Raw genomic sequence first — 19848 nt, forward strand, 5'->3', positions numbered from 1 at the left:
GCCCTGCCGGTAACCGTGAGTCATGCATGAATTAATTGGGCATTTTGCAAACAATAAGAATTTTTTTTCACCCACCCATTGAAAGTGAATAATTTGAAAAGGACATGACTTGTACAACAGAGTGTTACGTCCCAGTCGACTAGAGGACTCGATGGGTTAATTATTTGTTTATATTTGTCAGTAGCTCACACAGTGGAAAGAAAGTCGGACAACCGTCGAAATACAAATAAATAAATTAAATAAAAAAGTCTTTCTGAAATTTCATGTTTTTTTTCAATATATGTGTGTTATTCACATATTCATGATCGCCTGTAACGCTATAAAACGACAGTCCTACATCGTAGCTTACCCACGACGTTGAATAAAACGTCTCAACCTGTCGCATGAATTCGATGATACTTGCATAATGTGTCAGCGTGACTCGCTTGGCCGAGCTCACATGTATTTAAATTCGGGCTTGGGCGTTCGAAAATCTGTTTTGATACTTTGTTGACAATAACACGCGCAACGCGTGCACGTAGTCCAGATAAAATTCAAGTGCGTAAAACGGAATTTGACCTTGCTCTAGGTCAACATTTTTCTATTGCTTTTCGACCTCATTTTGTGAGTTTGCTTATGGAATTGTCCAAACATATTTACCCGATATTTACACACCTCCTCCAACAATCCCCAATGTAACTTTATTATAACAAAACAGAGTGTGCAAGTGTGCCGGTATATCTCTTTTTGGAACATGTGATTGGCCCTGAAAAGGGCTGTTTGGTTTGGGGCAGAATACGATTTAGACTGGAAAGGTCGGGACTTTTTTTTGTTTTACAAAAAAAATATAATTACAGCCAATACAAAGTCAGCTTGGACATTCAGTTGCGAGACATAACAAAATAAACGGTGCCAGCGATAGATTTTGCGAATGAAAGAACAAACTAAACGCAATCAAAGGCGCCGACCACTCGCGTTGGAAATAAACTAATAAAACGCGTTGCGACGAGAAATTTCGTCTGCATCTATCATTCACGCAAACGCACACACACATGCTATTTTCGTATGTTGAATACGTTGGCAACGTCGTCAAATATTTAGCCCAATCACTGAATAAAAAAACATCCAAGCACACGTGCACTGGCGCCAAATAAAGTGAAAAAATGAAAACAAAATTACGTCTGCACTGTGCATTTTTAACAATAACCAAAACCATTAGGTTACATGCCAAAACTACCGACTCAGGATTCATCATACACAAATATAGCCACTTTCATGGAACTGTTATTTTTGTAACCCACTTTGTCGGCTCAGTTGATTTGGGAGCACTGATCCCAATTTAAAAAAAATAAAAATATCGTATAAAATAAAGACGCAGTTCCGTCTGTAGTCGTATCTAGCCCTGAGTACAGTCCTGTAGGTTGGCCTCCTTCCGTTGATCATTCGGCCCCCACAGTCCTGAGAAGTCGCATAGACCGGGGATTCGACACCCGCCTACAAATTTATGGCGGAGAACCGTTCTGCAGTTTTCATGATTGTAACCAGCTAAAACATCTATCGACTAATCTAGCGATTACAAATACCTTTTTTGTGGCCGAAAAATGAACCTACAGCACTGGAACGTTGGCGAAAGCAAGTTTTACGCAACGAAACAACGTTTTGTTTATGAATGCGTCAAGAACAAGATGGCGGCGTATATTTTCGGTTGACGTTGGAAAATGTCGATTCTATCGACCCTAGTGGGAAATCTTATGTAATTTCGCTTCCAGTTAAGGTATTTAGAATAGTTAGACGTATCGACCTGCTTATTTTTTAACTGCAAAGCTGAATGCCTCTTAAATCGCCCGATACACTCTTTCACAATAGTGTCGAATCCCCGGTCTATGCGACTTCTCAGGACTGTGAGGGCCGAATGATCAACGGAAGGAGGCCAACCTACAGGACTGTACTCAGGGCTATAGTCGTATCCAACAGTTCACATGGACGTACTGGGAGCTCCATGGTCTCAAAAAAATCATGTGTAGCATTATCACGCGCAACTTGAATGTAAATATTATGCAATAATAATGGTAAAGTTTAATCTCTGACAAATAAAAAGACGCAACAAATTGACCTGGTGGTGTATTTGACCTCGAAAGCTACTGCATAGCAAACATGAACAAAATGATTTATAAACAGACTATAACTACAAACTAAACAAATTCTACTCAAATTAATTCTACAGTTTTGCTTTCTCAGGCGATCCTGTGCATAAAACTGAAATTTAAACAGGTCGGCATTTTACCGGTAAACCGGAAAATCAATGCATAAATTAACTTGTCAGAAGTGTGAATTGCCTCCTGCCAGTACGGTAACGGCCTTGCCGGTACGGCTAATGACCTTCGGGTACGGTAAAGCAGCGGCCGGTACGGTAAAGCAGCGGCCGGTACGGTAAAGCAACGGCCGGTACGGTAAAGCAACGGCCGGTACGGTAAAGAAACGCATGCCGCAGGAGACTCACAGGAAACCGGCTTGGTGGTAATGATCAGTTCCCTTATACTTGACTAGACTAGACTAATAATCACATTTGTAACAATTCTGATTTATTTCCCATGCATCCAGGTCTATTCATGGAAATACAAAATGTTTTTCAAAGATTTGCATTGTGATAACTTTTCATCTTTCCAGCTGACCTGTATTCTTACGGGATATCTATTTATTTCAAACTTTTCATTCTCTTCCCAAGGATTGCAATAAATCCAGGTCCCAATGTCAGGATAAACGAAGGAACTTTAGGATTTTTTGTCGCACCCTCTGCTCAGGAAGTAAAGAGGTACGTTGTCGTAATTTATTTCTCATTTTCTAAAATATTAATGCATTGTGGGAGAATATCACAAAGTGCCTGAATATGATCCATGGTAAATATTGGCTGACATGTCAATACAGCTGTGTATTGTACATACATTTGGCAGATCTATATCAGTAAAAAAATGCAAATTACAGACTTGATACATTTATTCACCTGGAATTCAAATTATAGACTTCATATATACAATTGTACTCCTTGAATGTAAATTAACACCTGCAATGCAAATTATACATGTGAAATAAAGTTGTACTCCTGGAATAAAATAACACACCTGGAATTCAAATTATAGACTTCATATACTGTGGAATACTTTATTTTCGCTGGAATTAATTTTCGCTGAAAAGGCTTTTTGGGCGTTCTTTGTGGAATTTATTTTCACTGATTTTTGGATGAGTTGAATGTGAAATATAGGAAAAAAAGTATATTCGCTGGATTTTATTTTCACGGAATCATCCCTTCAGTAAAAATAGCGAAAATAAATTCCAAGCGAAAATAAAGTATTCTACAGTATACAGTTGTACTCCTTGAATGTAAATTAACACCTGAAATGCAAATTATACATGTGAAATAAAGTTGTACTCCTGGGATAAAATAACACACCTGGAATTCAAATTGTAGACTTCATATATACAGTTGTACTCCTTGAATGTAAATTAACACCTGGAATGCAAATTATACATGTGAAATAAAGTTGTACTCCTGGGATAAAATAACACACCTGGAATTCAAATTGTAGACTTCATATATACAGTTGTACTCCTTGAATGTAAATTAACACCTGGAATGCAAATTATACATGTGAAATCAAGTTGTACTCCTGGGATAAAATAACACACCTGGAATTCAAATTATAGACTTCATATATACAGTTGTACTCCTTGAATGTAAATTAACACCTGGAATGCAAATTATACATGTGAAATAAAGTTGTACTCCTGGGATAAAATAACACACCTGGAATTCAAATTATAGACTTCATATATACAGTTGTACTCCTTGAATGTAAATTAACACCTGCAATGGAAATCATACATGTGAAATAACATGGAATCTAATAACACGTCTGGAATTCAAATTATACATGTGATATATATACAGCTGTATTCTTGGACTGCAAAATTATACTTAGTTTAATAGAATGTATACATATGTAGCTCATCTTCAGCCAATTTTGATTTAACAATAATCTACGTATTCCTCATATTCCTAGTTATTCCCATGACTTTTACATATACAAAGTGGATTCAAAACTGTTTTGTCATTGACATTGATTGAAGTGTACTCTCAAGAGTCAATGTCAAGTGTACATGCCATTTAAACACACTATTTAACATTCAGTGCATCATTGGTTCCGCTTGATAGCAAGTACACACTTAAATGGACATGGTTGTCATGTTATAAAATATGCTTCTCAGTTTCTACCTCCAGGGACAATTCTTAGAATTGGCAGTGTTAATTAAAGCATTCGCAGTGTAATGGCAGTCAGCGTTCTCTATATCTGATGTACATGTACCTGGATTATTTCTGGCCTTCTACAACCGTAAAATCTGTATTAGAAGCCGCACCCATTCTTTTTGAACAATTGAGACCCAAAAATTCACCATTTCTCATATGTGTAGATGCTCTAATAGAAGCCGCATCCCCTTTGTTGCATCGTACCATTTTAATAAGAGCCGTGGCTTTTAATACAGATTTTACAGTATATGTGCATTTCATAACTACAGTATATCACTAGTATTCTTTTCAGATATCCATCAACTGTTTGGACCAATGCTGCATTCCATCTAGCCCTATCACTTCGAGTGCCTAAGTCAATTTTTGTCTCTATTCACAAAAAAACATAATTTTTTTATTATATTTTTTCAAAACTTTTGCTCATGACCTTTAGCCGATTAGAAATTATGTTTATTTGGTCCCAAATTAACAAAAAAATGTAAGAAAAATTCATAAAATACTACCAAATGTTCCACTAAAATTTTGACGGGAACAATTGTTACATTCAAGGGTTTAATATTCAGTGAGTACAGTAGATTACATAACAAGAAGCTGTAGCATCCATTACAAATACTTTAGAAAACTTTTTTTTGGCTTGGAATTAATTTTCGATAAAGGAATGATTCAGTAAAAATAAAATTTAGCGAATATACCTTTTCTCTTATATTTTACATTCAATTTGTCAAAAATCAGTGAAAATGAATTCCATACAAAACAACCAAAATGTCTTTTCAGCGAAAATTAATTCCAGCTAAAATAAAGTATTTTACAGTACTGTAATCAATTTTTTTTTAATTTATTTATAGAGCGTATTATTACTGTAAAAGTTGTCATAGCACAATATCAGATGTAAGAAAAATAAGACAATGCAGGTGTGAGAGTGGTAAGTACTGGTTACTTTTCTTTCCAAAACTCTGGGGTTTCTTTCTAGCTTCTGTAACTTTGGTTGTATTAAAGTTATAGTGATATAAATACAATTTCTGTGGTGTGTTTATATCATCGGTCGTGCTACACACCAATAGCAGGCAAGGAGGTTCCCATAGTAACTCTGTCACAAAACTGAAATTGATCTCCATTAGTCTAATTTACCAGAAATGTGAAATATTAGTTCTCAGTTTTGAGATTACATGTTTACGACAGAATTGGACTGTAAATTGCATTTTTAACCACATAAGTCACTCAATATAAGATTATTTTACTTGTATACTATGGAGATTATTTTTGTTTCAATTTTGTGACTGAGCATTCAGAAATGTAATGAAATAAATAAATTGAGATGATGACGTGGTTTTTCAATAACTGCATGTGACTCTTAAATAGGAGGTAAGAATCAGAATATTTTTTAATTGATATAGAACTTCTCCTGTTCTACAATTGTAAGGAACATCCTGCACAATAATTTTATAGTTATATATTTTAATTAAATATCTATCCTATAATCCTTTGTAAATCACACCCACATAATTCAATAGTTTAATTTATTTTTATATAATAAAATTAAAATTTGATATATTGAAGAAGTAAGTCTCAACACCCAGAAACACTTCACTGCAACGATGGAATGAGTTCCTGTCACACTGTTCCTGTTTTTATTTTTTTTCTATAATGTCTGGACATTTCAGTGGTGAAAGAATTTAATCAGGTGTCACAACAGTTGGTTTGCAATAAGAAATACTGTAGCTACAATGAATATGTAAATTAGTAGTGTCACATGATCAACTTAATCATGCTCGTCCAATATTCGAAAAGGGCACTACTTACAGTAGTTACGTTTCAGATAATGATAGGAAAACATGTTTTGTGATCAGATTTTCAACACTTTGGAGGTCAGTCTTGCCCTCCCAGTTTCTACAGCTATTGTATTACTGTAAAGGGGTTAATTATTCACTGGGTTTTAATTTTGCTTATTCCGCTGACTGGAAAATGCGCTAAATTAAAACCCAGTGAATATGTAAAATTTAGCTTAGAACACATTATCTAAATGATAAAACCGTGAATTTAAAACCCACTGAATATGCCTGAAATGGTAAATCAACGAAATTTAAACCCATTGAAAATTAGTCATTTTACAGTACATCTGTTTGAGTTACCTGTCTGCAAATTGTAGGAGCTCAAATTGGTCCAAATATTGCATGCAGTAGTCTATATAACGTAATAGTAGGTCTTTCTTAATTATTTCACAACACAAAAACTTGAGGAATAAACTGTGTTTTCCTATGGTTATCTGAAAAATTTTGTTGTGATTATACCCCGCCATTTCAACCCTCTATCCCTATTGTTTGAATGGTTTGAACCATCTATAGAACATATATGGGGTATAAAGGTATAGTTTTATAAGCAGATGTATGCAAATATTAATGTATGATAGTAGAAATGATTGGTTAGTTGGAAATGTAACCTATATTCTGATTGGTTGTTACTACTAGATAGGACAGGTGAGCTAGAATTTGAGCCAATAGGTGAAAAGTTTGCTAGATTCCTGGATAAAAACTAATTAATGTTCCTCAGTGAAGTTTCAATATTTATTACATGTGATAAGGCGGCTGCGTGAACCAAGCAATGGGTAAGGACAACTTACAGCCTGATTGATTTTAAATTATAGGGATTAAGGGATTGGTTAGTGTGAATGATAGCTTTGGGGTGAATGAAGCATTATCTTCTTGTCGTTAAACTTTGAAATGGGTCATTGCTCTGAGTACCCCCGTTAATGTAGTTTATTTATCAAATTGTGTTGTACAGCTTGTGTAGAAATCCAAATCATCATAAAAAATAATTTCAAGTTTAATGCTATAAATGGGAGGCATAAATCAATCCCACCTGAATGCTTTATAGGGCTATCGAATTTAAAAGCACGAAATGGTATAATTTGTAGATGTTTAACTGAAGTGTTTTTCCATTATGGGTGGCGACAGATGGGGAATATGGTGTTTTAAAATTCATTATTGTGTTATTTTCTTTCTGCTTTTGTGTTGTTATAGTATCTGCCTACTTTATATTTCCTTGTCAGTTCCTAATGTTCCATCTATTTTTTGTAATACTTGGAAATGCTTGCCAGGGTCAGTTCGTTCAAATTTTACAAATCTGTAGAAAATGAAAGGGGATAATTAAAACATTTTGTAGCAGTGAATATTTCTTACAGATTTTCTCAAAACTTAATTTTTCATAAATATGTTATCAAGATTTTTCTTTCCAATTGACAAATGTATATGTTGCACTAAATTTGTCCCAATCATTTTGCGGAAACTTTGTATTAAAAACAAAATGGCTGACATTTGTATTAAACATCTGAAAATGAGAATGAAAAAAGTAGAATTAATACTACCTGGTAACACATTCAAAATTGAATGGGTAACAGCCAACATGTTCATCATATTTACTTTTAGCATTTGGATGCGGTGATGACATGCCATGAAAATTCAATCTAGTCATTGAATTCAGATGATCCCCCACCATATTCTTAGAGCAATTAAGTGACCACTGGTGAATTCTTCCATTGATGTGTACATGTATGTATTGTTGTTGTTGTAATTAATGTTGTTATACTAATTACTCAATTAATGTTAATTCTACCTGTCACCTTCTTCCTAGAAATCGTTCGTGGTATGTTTTTCTTTTTCATCACCTTGTTCTTCATTCCTGTTCTTCACAAACCACATTATGGTCGTATTTCATCCCGTTGTCATCGTTGTTCATGTTCCATGTGTGATGTGTGTCTATTTTTTGTTTACCACATTTTATGTATGTATGTTTCCCAGCCCTGTTCTGGATCTAACCGTGTGTTACTAGCATAGAGGACAATCCTAGACATGATTTGCAGCTTCTTTGTCACTGTATTCTTGTGACTTCACTAAAATCAGAAAGATGATGGAGCCCCAAACATTTGAAGTACATCATAGAGCAGGAAACAAACTGAAAATGCTTTAGGAGAGCTTCAGAGAGTCAAGAAGAATTGTATGAACTCTTTAACTCTCTTTAAATCCCTAACTCTCTTGATTTTCAGACATGTTTCCATTATGATTACAGCCATTCACAAAAACATTCTGTCTTCATTTCTTATTCAAAATTTGGACGTATAGTCTTGGTTTTATAATTTCCAATTCTGTTTGGAGAAATTGTATTAAAATATAAGTAATTTGTAAAGTTTACTGATATATGAAATCTATCTAATCTAAAAACGACTAAACATTAAAACTAATGTTATAATTTTGCTGTGATTTCTGTTTAGTTGAGGATGTTTTTCAAACCTGATAACTCATCTGCAATGCATTGTGGGATTATTATGCAAATTGATAGTAGTATATATACATTGTAAAACAAACAAACAAACAAACCTATATGTGGACTTTCACTCCAATGCCTATATCACCTGACTCTATGTATCATGTGCATGTTGTATCCAGATTATACGACTCCATGTTATGTGCATGTTAATGATTGCACACTTTAGATTTAGGCAATCTATTCCGTTGCTAGTTTAGTCCTAGTGAAATGCTTAGTGGTATTTACTGGTCTAGTGACCAGTAAACCTAGTGTAATGTTGTTTTAATAGTTAGTACTAGTATAGATAGGTGTTCCATGGACTATGATGATGTATATGGTCTGTATGGTCCACATGAAATCAGTTCAGAGCGCCAAAGCATCTTTGACCGTGAATTATATTCACTAATGGTGGACATACATTTTAATCACAACTTGTGTGGTTTGTGTTTCGTTAGCTCACAGTTCACACTGTACTTTCCTCATAGTTGATTTTTGTGATTTGTCAATGAGAAGGCTTTAGATTTAATTTGGTTGTGATAAGTTGAATGGAAAATACTGTTTAATTGATCTTGACTTTGTTTCATATATGTTATAGACCATACAGTGTTATACCGTTTGCGTGCTATTATTTATAACTTTATACCTGATTTTTAGCAAAACCATTCCCTGAATTTTTACACTTTTTATTTTTCAATAATCACTGGATGATAAACTAGCAAAGTAGACCTTCCTTTTTTCCTTCTATTTATTCCACTTGTTATCCGTATTCCCTGTCAGACAAGTAGAGTTAGTTTTCTAAGCACTGCGTGTTGTACAGATTAAAGATCGTTGTGAGTGATGTCACACATCGTTGCATCTTCATATTCCTCCCATCTTGGCAACATTCTCACCCCTCTCATGCTCAGCATGTGTTACACTCTTGTAGTGTTTTGCATTCATGGACTGTACCATTTATATGCAGACGAGGGGTGGAAAGGTAATAGTTTCTCATCATTGTCATTTTCATCCATTGTTCATGAACTGCTTTGCTATATTTCTGTTCCAGCCTCTATTGATGCTAAGTTGCTGATATGTGAAAGTTTGTGACTTTTTGTCCCAGGGTTTAATTTAGAATAATTTTCAAAACTCTCAAAATGTATGTCCATATGTTTTTTTAGGATTGTATTCTCGGAGCCTATTGTAACTAAGACCTTGATTGTTTCAATAAAGATTTCAGACATTTCATACTTGTATAGACTGATCAATTATGCAAATTTTCTGATCAATTATGCAAAATATCTTGTATTTTTGGCGGTGTGCTTTTGATGCTTATTAATTGAAAATGTTGAACTTATTTTAGCTACAGAGTGGATCTCTGACAATCTAAATGAAGTACAAGACTTTCCATAAAACAGAAATCATATCTTTAAGTCATTCCTTCTGTCGCAACTGTTTAAAGTATTTTTGTTAACTATAACACTATAGATTATATTTTCGATAAGACCCCCTAGGCCTAGCAAAACATCTAACTATATTTGCATGTTGGAAAATGATAAGAGATGTTCAATTTGCATCTTAACCAAGTATGAATATAACCAGTATATTTTGAGATTTTATGAAATCCTTATTTCATATTGATCCATGTTAATAATAATATTTTTTCCATAAATTTTAGAAATTATTCTGAGATTTTTTAGGTTTCACAGGTCAACAAACTTTCACATGCCAGTAAAACAGTCATGCCTGCTCTTCATACTCTTTATTTTCCTCTCTGTACTTTGATTTATTTTTCTCTTGCTGTTGCTACTATCAAGATGTTAGAGAGACTATCCTTTTTGATGCTGAAACTTTAACAAAAGATGAGTTTAAAGATGAAGTTTCTGGTAAGAAATTAAAATTATTGCAGGAGAATATAATATTTTTTTTTTTACTAACTAAAGTAGGTAATTTCGAGTGCTTGTAATTTATTTTCTCCAGTAATTTCATGTGTGTATTTATGCCTGGCAAAAGAAGTTGCGGGAGAAAATATAAAAATAATAATTATATATATTGGCAATATAGTTCTGTAGGTAATTAAGTATAAACAGATCAAGTATTTCTTCACAGTTTTTATTTTGTTTCTATGACATTCTATTTTCAACATTCATGATGTTGTTTTCTGATTTTTCTCAGAACTTGCAGGCTGTTTGCGTTTGCATTTTTGTGCATTTTGATGGCTTGTTTTGATTGAGGTGTTCAGCAGTTCCACTGTGTAGGTGGCCTCCCTCATGGGATTATATGCATTGTGCATGGCTGTTGCCATGGTTATTAACAGCATGGATTTCAGGAATGAAAACTAAACAAGAAGGGTCATTTGAATAGTTCTTTTAGTTTTGAGTAATGCATGTACTGCATTGTCTTGACTTGATAACATTTTAGAATGCTGGGTTGTGAGTTTTATTTATTTATTTATTTTTTAATTTTTAGTTCATAATTTATTAAAAAATATATAATGAAAACTGCGTTTAAGTTTTTATTTTTGTAAGTACATACTACATGTTTTTTTAATCTTTCTAATTCTTAATATTTGATATCTGGGGCATTTCTGGGAAATTGATGATAATTAAAACCAATAATTGAAAGAGTCTTACCATATTTGTAAAAACATGCATACCGTATATTGAATTGTACTAAATGTAAACCGAATTTTGCATTTTATATATTCACTTTAATTAATTTTCACATGCTAATCGAACAATACAATATATTTATCTTTGATGCTACCGGTAGTACTGAAAACAGTTCTATGGTAGATCATCTATCTGTATCCACATGCGAGTGTTGGCCATATTTATAGGTTTCACACTTGTACCATATTTATGACGCTGTGGAATATTACATTTTGTACATTGATATTAAATTTGTTCACTGAAACACCATATCTTCTAATTTACTCATTATTTGAGTGTATGTGAAATTATACAATTAATAACAATTGTGTCACGCATATTTAATTGGAAATTTGCATACATGTACTATATTTGGAAATTCACATACGATATTTGGGGGCACCAATTAACATATTTAGTAACTCACGCACCATGTCCTGGCTATTAAACTGTTGTTGCTTCCTATATTCTGGAGGAGAGGGAAGGGGGGGGGGTGGTGGTGGTGGTGGTGGTGGTGTGATTTAGTGTGTTGATACCTTTGAATCTTTTGTTTTTATGAATATGAGATATATGTATACACAGACTATTAAAAATAGATGCCTCATCCCCCCATACACAATTGTGTGCATGTATACGCAGTCTATTTGATCAGCCAACTATAGAATTTAATCACAACCTCATTTGCACTAAGTCTTGTATACTAAAATATTAGGAGGTTTCTTCTCTATTAAATACCATATATCAGTGTATTAAACATAAAATATATATATATATATATATATTTATGTAAATATATCTTCCATAGTTAGTCTCTAGATCACTATTTTTGACATGGCAACTAATAAAGATCTACATTCAACAAGACACTGCTAAAACTATAGCGTACAATGTAAACATGTCATACAGCGAGAAAAGAAATGACAGTGAGGTCAAGAACACAAAAATAAACAAAAGAAATCTAATATATCTGTACTACTCTGTAAATTTTATTCAATTTTCAATTAGTGTTTGTCATTGTCATATTATTAAATGATCACTCGGCTTGCTTATTCAAATTTTTGGAGTGAATTTATTCCGTTGAAAATAAAAAATAATAGAAAATGTGAAATGAAGTAAGATATCATGTCTACCATACCATACAACTAACCAGTTATTTTCACCATATTCACTCATCTGCATAGTGTTTTTGTATTATTGTTTGTTTCACACACACACACTAACATCCCCTGCGTCATTTTTCCCTCGCTTTATGCCACCCTCATTTGTAGTAAGCAGATTACCGCCTTACAACATGACGAACAAGGAACGTAAAGGTAATGCCTGCCAAGCTAGCAAGTTCACCCTGCATGTATATGCTTTTTTTTTTCTTTCTTTCTCATCTCATTAATGTTCCATTCTCATACATCTGTATGGTATATACATCACAGGTTGAAATTTGAAATTATATAAAAAGCGGATTATGATGATTTTTTTAAATATGTTTCTTGCATCAAACTTTAAATGGATTATCACTATTGCATCTACTTTCACACATAATTAAATAATTCCTTAACTATTTTCTCATTGAGAAATGAATATGCATCTCCACTTTCTTAACTGACTGACTTTCATATAAAGAAATTATGAATAAACATCACTGCATCCATATGACCATTTATTTCCATATAAGGAAGTAATGAATATTTATCACAATTCCATAGTCTATTTATTTCCATATATGGAAGTAATGAATATTCATTACTGTGTCAGTCTCATTCCCTTATAAGGAAGTAATGAATATTCATCATTGTTCCATATCCAATGTGTTTGTATATATGGAAGTAATGAATATTCATTACTGTGACAATCTCATTCCCTTATAAGGAAGTAATGAATACTCATCCCAGTTCCATATCCATTGTATTTGCATATATGGAAGTAATGAATATTCATTACTGTGACAATCTCATTCCCTTATAAGGAAGTAATGAATATTCATCCCTGTTCCATATCCATAGTATTTGCATATATGGAAGTAATGAATATTTATTGTTGTATCCATAACCATTGTATTACCATGTTAAAGCAATACTTGTCATTGCATCCCTCACTGATAAATTTCCTTTCTAGGAAGTTATGAATATGCAGTGGTACATTTCCATATAAATTGCAATCCATAACCAATTTATCCCATATAAAGAGTTAATGAAATGATCCATAAATAGTTCTTGTTAAGTTTGTGATGAATATTCACCAATGATAATTCTTATTACATAAATTCTACTCAAAGCTCTGTATCCTCGTGGGATTCTTGCACTTTTTCTTTTGACACTGGTGACACTTTGTTTATTAAGTAGTTAATTTTTATTTTGCTGAAAGAAAAAGAGCACATTAAGTTGTATTGTATGCATTGATGAGATTTTCATCTCTTCAAATCTTGCCACCGCATTCTTGGGATGACAGAACTGGCTGACAAGGATGGTTATGTTATTTGGTTTGGTAAATGTTAGCCCAACTTCCAACTCTTTTTCAACTTGGGAAGATCTGGTCCTGCAATAGTTCTCTTTGATGAAAAAATATATAAATGTGCTGATGTTCATTTAATATTCAATGAAAAAACACACATTACAAATGAACAATTTATTAAATAATTATAATCTACTTACATGTGTAAATATTTTGTGTCTTGGTTAAATTCTAATTTAAAAAAGAAAGACTAAGACACTTAAGGATTCTGAGTTTAATCATGAATGATCAGCAACTCCTAAAAACTGTTAATGCGCCCACCCTCCTATCAGTGTCTTGAGTTCAGTCTTCCCAACAGATGATCAGTTTTCAGAGCTACAGTTATTGATTTAGTGATCCAATCTTCAATAATAACACAATGTGGACATCAAGAGAACTCTTGCAGGGGAATGACTACCTAACTTTCACTTGCATACGTCCCTTCAGCTACCACAGTCAGTCCACAATATAGCTTGAGTGCATTTATTTTTCTACTGATTTTTATCTGTTTTTGCATAAATTATTTAATATTTGGTTGTAAATGTATAGAAAATTACTAACTTTTGATAAGTTTTTAAACAAAACAAAAAAGTGATGTGAGATCATCAAAAAATGTTGAAAAGCCTAACAATGCCTACTATCCTTTTAATAATTTGTAGCATGTTATCCCTTTGTAAAATTTCCATTTACAAGTCCGTGTACATCGTTTGTTGGTCAATGTAAGTCAAGTCTTCCTTGTAAGAAACGATATATCAATCCAGACGGGGGTAACGTTTCACAGGTTACGCATTTTCGTATCTTTCAGATGCATGTCAGTCATGGCTGAAGAAATATCTTGTTCTCATAATTGCATTTTCCTTTTTTCCTAAAGCTTTTTTTGCAGTGGCTTGTTTTACTACAACTTTCTAAAAAAAAAAGATATGAAAAATATATGATATAATTTTACTGAGTTTCTCCGTTTCCTATTCGCTCCTACTTAGCACTGTCAACTATTCCATCAAACCTTGAAAAGGGCAAGTACAATGGTAATTTGAGTCCAGGTGGATCTCCTCACAAGTATGGGCCGAGGTAAAGTTTCTGTTATTGTTTTTAGTTTCATTGCAATGTTTGTGGATGGTGGTTTTTACATACTGTGTACACTGTATCCTCAGTTGAAACCTGATAGCTTCCCTTCATGCTGTTAAATTGTTCAATAACACCATGAATGGGACATTATAAAATTTAATTAAAAGAAACTCGTATACTTTCATATTTTGATTGTAATTTGGTCTTTATTATGTTTTGTGACCTACTTTTCTATACAATAGCAGTAATGACTATAAAAAAACGTGAATGTATCAAATGGTGTGAAAGCGATACTTTATCACACCTGCCACCTCCTTTAGAAAAAATAATATGAAATGATTTGTTATGATTCAGGAGTAAGGTAGGATTCTGGCACAGTTTAATTTTAGCATCTAATATTCACTCTCAGCAGAATATATTTATTTGAAAAAACTTCTGTATATTACCGGTAATTGGGTGCCAATTCTGCACACAGTGGCTGGCCACTGAGGGCGCTCATATTGATCAAACTACTGAGGGTGCTCATAACACTGTGACTTAAGTTGTGATTAGTAGGTCTACCAAAGTCAACTTCAGGCACCATCCACAAAATAGTTCCATTCATAGTCTGCTCTATTCTATAAAGAATGTTACGAAAATTTTATCAAAAACTAGAAGCAATGTCACATTCTGTCTGTTTGGTCCAAAATTGAGATTGAATTCAGTGAAAATTACAGAAAATGTGAAAAAAATGTACCCCAATTTGAGGGAAAAAAAATTGGCTCTCAAAATATTACTGTTGTAGTGTTGGTGTTAAAGCGGAGGGGTTGTCACCTGCTCATGCACAAGAATTGAGTCCCATGCGTCAATAACAACGTATGATAACAATGCAAAGGCTCATGGGTAGACACTTGTTTGTAAACAACGATACGCCATGACCATCTGCTGCATGCGCAGGTGACGACTCCCCCCTGCAATCATGAGCAGTTAGTTATGTTGAAATATGTCTTACTATATGTGTGCACAAAACACACAAGGTGTTTTGTATCATTACAGACTTTCCATTTACACACCTTCTGGTCTTGCAAATACATGCATATTACAGGCGTGTAAGCTTTCAAAATCAATAGGGATGTGTCATGGTTCAAGTCAGTTATTGCTACTCGATAATTTCATTACTGTTTGCCATTGAATAACCTGTATTATGAATGCTAAACCTTCTGGGTACTAGTGTTTGATAAAGTTAATTATTACCTCTTTTCCACTATAGGTAAATGCAGTTTTCCTGTTATTATAGCTAACTTTTATATTCGTATGTAATGGTGTTCTGTACAGGCTATAAGAGGTCCCCAAGAAACCTATTACCTTTGTAATAAGATTTTTCAACTAGGTCCATAGAGGGCGCTGTTTTCTTGCTGCTTTCTCCTCCCTTGGTCAATAGTGGGCTATGGCTAGAGAATCCATCCCCCAGTTCCTACATGTATCTCTATAGTGGCAACTGTTAATGCTGACCTGATCTTAACTGTGATGTTAAATTTGTTTTTACCTTTCATTTCAGCATTTAAATAAGTTATTAAAAATAATATGTTAATATTTTAGATCCAATTATACTTCCAGTAGCGAAATTTTAAATTACTTTGTGCATATCATAAATGAAAAAGAATGTCATCCTTTGCCACATTGTTATGGTTGTTTTCGTTTGGTTTTAAAATTTTAAACTGGTTTGTTGATTTATGAATAAGTTATTCTCAAGCTTGGGACAACCATTGGTTATTGTGTTTATTTCAAATCATTCCTAAAAAGTGTAACCAAATGTCTGTGTTCAATACCAAAATTTGTATGTACAAACTTTGCGCTGAGTGAAGTAAAATTGCCACATCTATTTCACTCACAGGTTTCATCATGCTTTCCTCATTGCTTTTCACAATGCCCCATATACATGTACTGCCACTACAAAGATGTTAAGTCAGTCTGCAGTAGAAAAGAAGGTGTGATCTTGGTGTATCTTATCTGCGGCATATTTTGTGTTTAGCAAAAACAAAATCAATCTGTTTCAGACATCTGTTTAAGAAAGAAATATATAATTTGGATGTAGACCTATTATGAATACAACGTTGAACCTCTTAGTGGTTTGATGTGAACTATATGAAATGAACAAATCCATGTGAATTAGCATTGAAACCGATCTATCACCCATTTATTGTCTTATCTTTTGCATTCAAGAAAATGTCTGGTGACATTTGGGTATATGCTATGAAACAGATATTGACCAATTTTAGAAAAAAAAATTAGATTATTTGATTATTTAATTTTGGTATCACACTGAATTGTAGAATCACTACCAATAAGTAGTTTGATTGCAATATGTTTATTTGATTATTTTATTTGTTTCTTCTGACTTATAGTTTTCAAAAGTGCATGTAGTAGGAGGAATGAACATATACTTCAATAACCTCAACCATATTGCTCCCTTTTAATTTTGATTTGTGAACAGAGCACGAAGTCAGAGCTTGTACACCGATGCAAAAACGGTCTCTCTTCTGCAGCGAGCTAGGACCGTTTCGACATCAGCGAGGACCAAAGATGCTGACAGTTGTGTTATAGTTACTAAGGATGATATGTCTCTACCGTTAGTGTTTAACAACAATTATAGTGTAAAACTAATATAACCAGTAAGAGTTCAGAACACAAATTCATTGAATGTGTCATCATTTCAAGTAATGGAAAACATTGCTAACAATCAATGCTTTGGGCATTTATAACGTAATCTTGATCTGTAAATGTATATCCTGCATAAAATTCTGTTTTTAAAGTTTATTTAAACTTATGATTCAATCTGATTAATACTGTGTTTAAGGTAGGGGCTCTGATGGCGCTTTAAGGACACAGGCGATGATTTATGGTCATCGGTGTTACACACCTTTAGCTACATTTGACCTACAGTATGCAAATCACACCCAAGTCTTGTGGTTCCAGCAGCCAATCAGAAATCATGTTACAGGCTGCTTTCTGAAATGACACATCATATTTTGGTAGGGTGTACTGTAATTGGTTGGCAAAGTCAGAGTTGAGCTGCCAAATATGATTTACATCAGGTAGTTGGTCAGAGGTAGTTTGTGGAGTGTATAAAGACATAAATTGGTCATAAAATGACGACTGTGGATTAAAAAGAACCGGAGCCTTTCTACTAACACCAGATATTAATCATATTAGTTACATTAATGTCACATTGGAAAATGAAATCTGGATATACTTTAATTTGGCTGCCAGTCTGCCAGTTCACAAACACCCTGGACCCTATTAAATGAATGTTGTTTTCTGAATTACTGCAACTAAAGTGAGAGATGGCACAGATGAAATAAATTATGATAGATAGTTATTTCATGTAAGATGGGGTCCATCACAAACTTGTATACTAATATATAATAATGATGCACCTTCATTATAAACTCTGCCATCTCTTACTGACACCAGGGGGATTGTCACAGGTAAGCAACTTCACTGTTTTTACAATGTCATCCTTCGCAATGAAATCCTATTTATGGTTTTGATTCCAGAGAAATTGCTTTTAATAATTAAATTAAATATTTTAAATAAATTTATTGAAAACTGGGCATATTATTAGTTTTAATAAATTACCACAGTTCACACCTGTAGATGCATTACGTATGTGTATACAGGAAAGTTGAACTTGAAAATTAGGCTCAATTAACAATGTCTTGACCCTAAAAAGGTGTTTACTCTGAATGTAGTTGTCTACAGCCTGAATTCTCAGTACAGCCACATGAGATCTACAGAGTGTTGCTTACCGTGAATAATTTCCTGTGATGCCAATTTTGAAGTTGACATAAATGTATTTTTTAATGTATATACTACCGTACTCAAAATGGATTTGAGTCGAGTAAGGTCGGTGTCTATGTATTGATGTGTGATGGACATTGCATCTACGCAGTAGAAGATGGTGTTTTTGGAAGTCACTGATGTAATGGTATTTAGTATGATTCTGAGCACAATTAAGTTTTATTATTAAGGTTATGAGGTTGTACTCCCTCAGTTGTCCCCTTACAATAGTAAAATTGGTGAGTCTCCCTCCCCTCCCTCCCCTCCCTCTCGTTATCCATCTGATCCCTATCCTTGACTATTATTTACATTATTTTCTGCTTGAATTTTTTTGTGAATACCAGTCTTTGCTGACTGAGACTCTACTTTCACTTGTATGCGGTAGTCTTTTAAGACAGTGTACCAAGAATGATTTGTATATTCTAGATAAATGCCGCAACAATGGAGTAACATATATTCCAATACCTTTAATAGTTTGAATGTAGCTCTGTTGACATCAACACAAATATTGATAATAAATCGTCATAATTTTGTTCCATTTTCATTTGGTTGGGTACTTGTCTTACAGTCAACCGCATATATAAGGATAAAAATATACAGTCTCAGTTTCACACCAATCACTTCACCAAACACCTTTGATAATTTTAGATCAGTAAAAATCCGTCGCACATCATACCGTCACAATTAATCCATATTTTGTTGTTATCCTTATAAATGTATCACTAATAATTATCCTTTAAATTTGTTTATTTTTTTTTTAGTACTCCTCGTACACGTCCCCGTCTTGGAGGGATGCCTCACCTTCATATTTCGGAAGTGCCTAAGTCCTATCGGTGGGTCTGTAAGAATAGTTATGAACAACATGTAAAATCTAATGAAGCACAAATCCTTTTTTTTTTGGCTGTTTGTTTTGGTATAGTCATTGAATGATTTTGTTTGATCATTTATCATAAGCCCAAACCCCTATAGAACAGTCTGGATCATTGTAAATTCGAAAGATTGATGGATCCTCAAACCAAAGTGCAACAAAAAGTTAAACCCAAGTATATTGTTTAAGCGAAATTTCATTATAGATTGGGTAAAATGTGTTTTATCAAGATTGGGTAAAATGTGTTTTATCACAGTTTACATGTTGTTCAAACTTGCTTGTTTTGGATAAGTTTTCTCTGACTAAAATGTTCTGGAATTGGGAATTGTTCTCCATTTGTCATTGTCTCCATTGTCATCGTCAATGTCTTCGTCATCTAGTACTAATTCATAATCTTACATTTC

The 19848-nt window shown here is 33.6% G+C and overlaps 1 protein-coding gene across 7 annotated transcripts in view; it reads left to right on the top strand.

Moving 5' to 3' along the window:
- The window catches only part of LOC100375734 (calcium-activated potassium channel subunit alpha-1-like), a 124345-nt gene that overhangs the window by 89379 nt on the left and 15118 nt on the right, over window positions 1-19848 (top strand). For 2 of the 7 annotated variants that reach the window (XR_014927440.1, XM_085493822.1), the window contains exons 14-20: window positions 2705-2791; window positions 5128-5204; window positions 6861-6884; window positions 10375-10443; window positions 12477-12521; window positions 14673-14760; window positions 19338-19409. Coding sequence is in view for 6 of the 7 variants with exons in the window: in XM_085493822.1 (XP_085349948.1) it covers window positions 2705-2791; window positions 5128-5204; window positions 6861-6884; window positions 10375-10443; window positions 12477-12521; window positions 14673-14760; window positions 19338-19409 (462 nt within the window). In the remaining variant the exon portion in view is untranslated. The remainder of the gene's footprint in view (window positions 1-2704; window positions 2792-5127; window positions 5205-6860; window positions 6885-10374; window positions 10444-12476; window positions 12522-14672; window positions 14761-19337; window positions 19410-19848) is intronic. The other 5 variants (XM_085493824.1, XM_085493823.1, XM_085493825.1 and 2 more) reach the window with 5 other exon arrangements.

Source organism: Saccoglossus kowalevskii, chromosome 19 (genome assembly GCF_978046115.1).
Source record: "Saccoglossus kowalevskii chromosome 19, keSacKowa6.1, whole genome shotgun sequence".
Lineage (NCBI taxonomy): Eukaryota > Metazoa > Hemichordata > Enteropneusta > Harrimaniidae > Saccoglossus > Saccoglossus kowalevskii.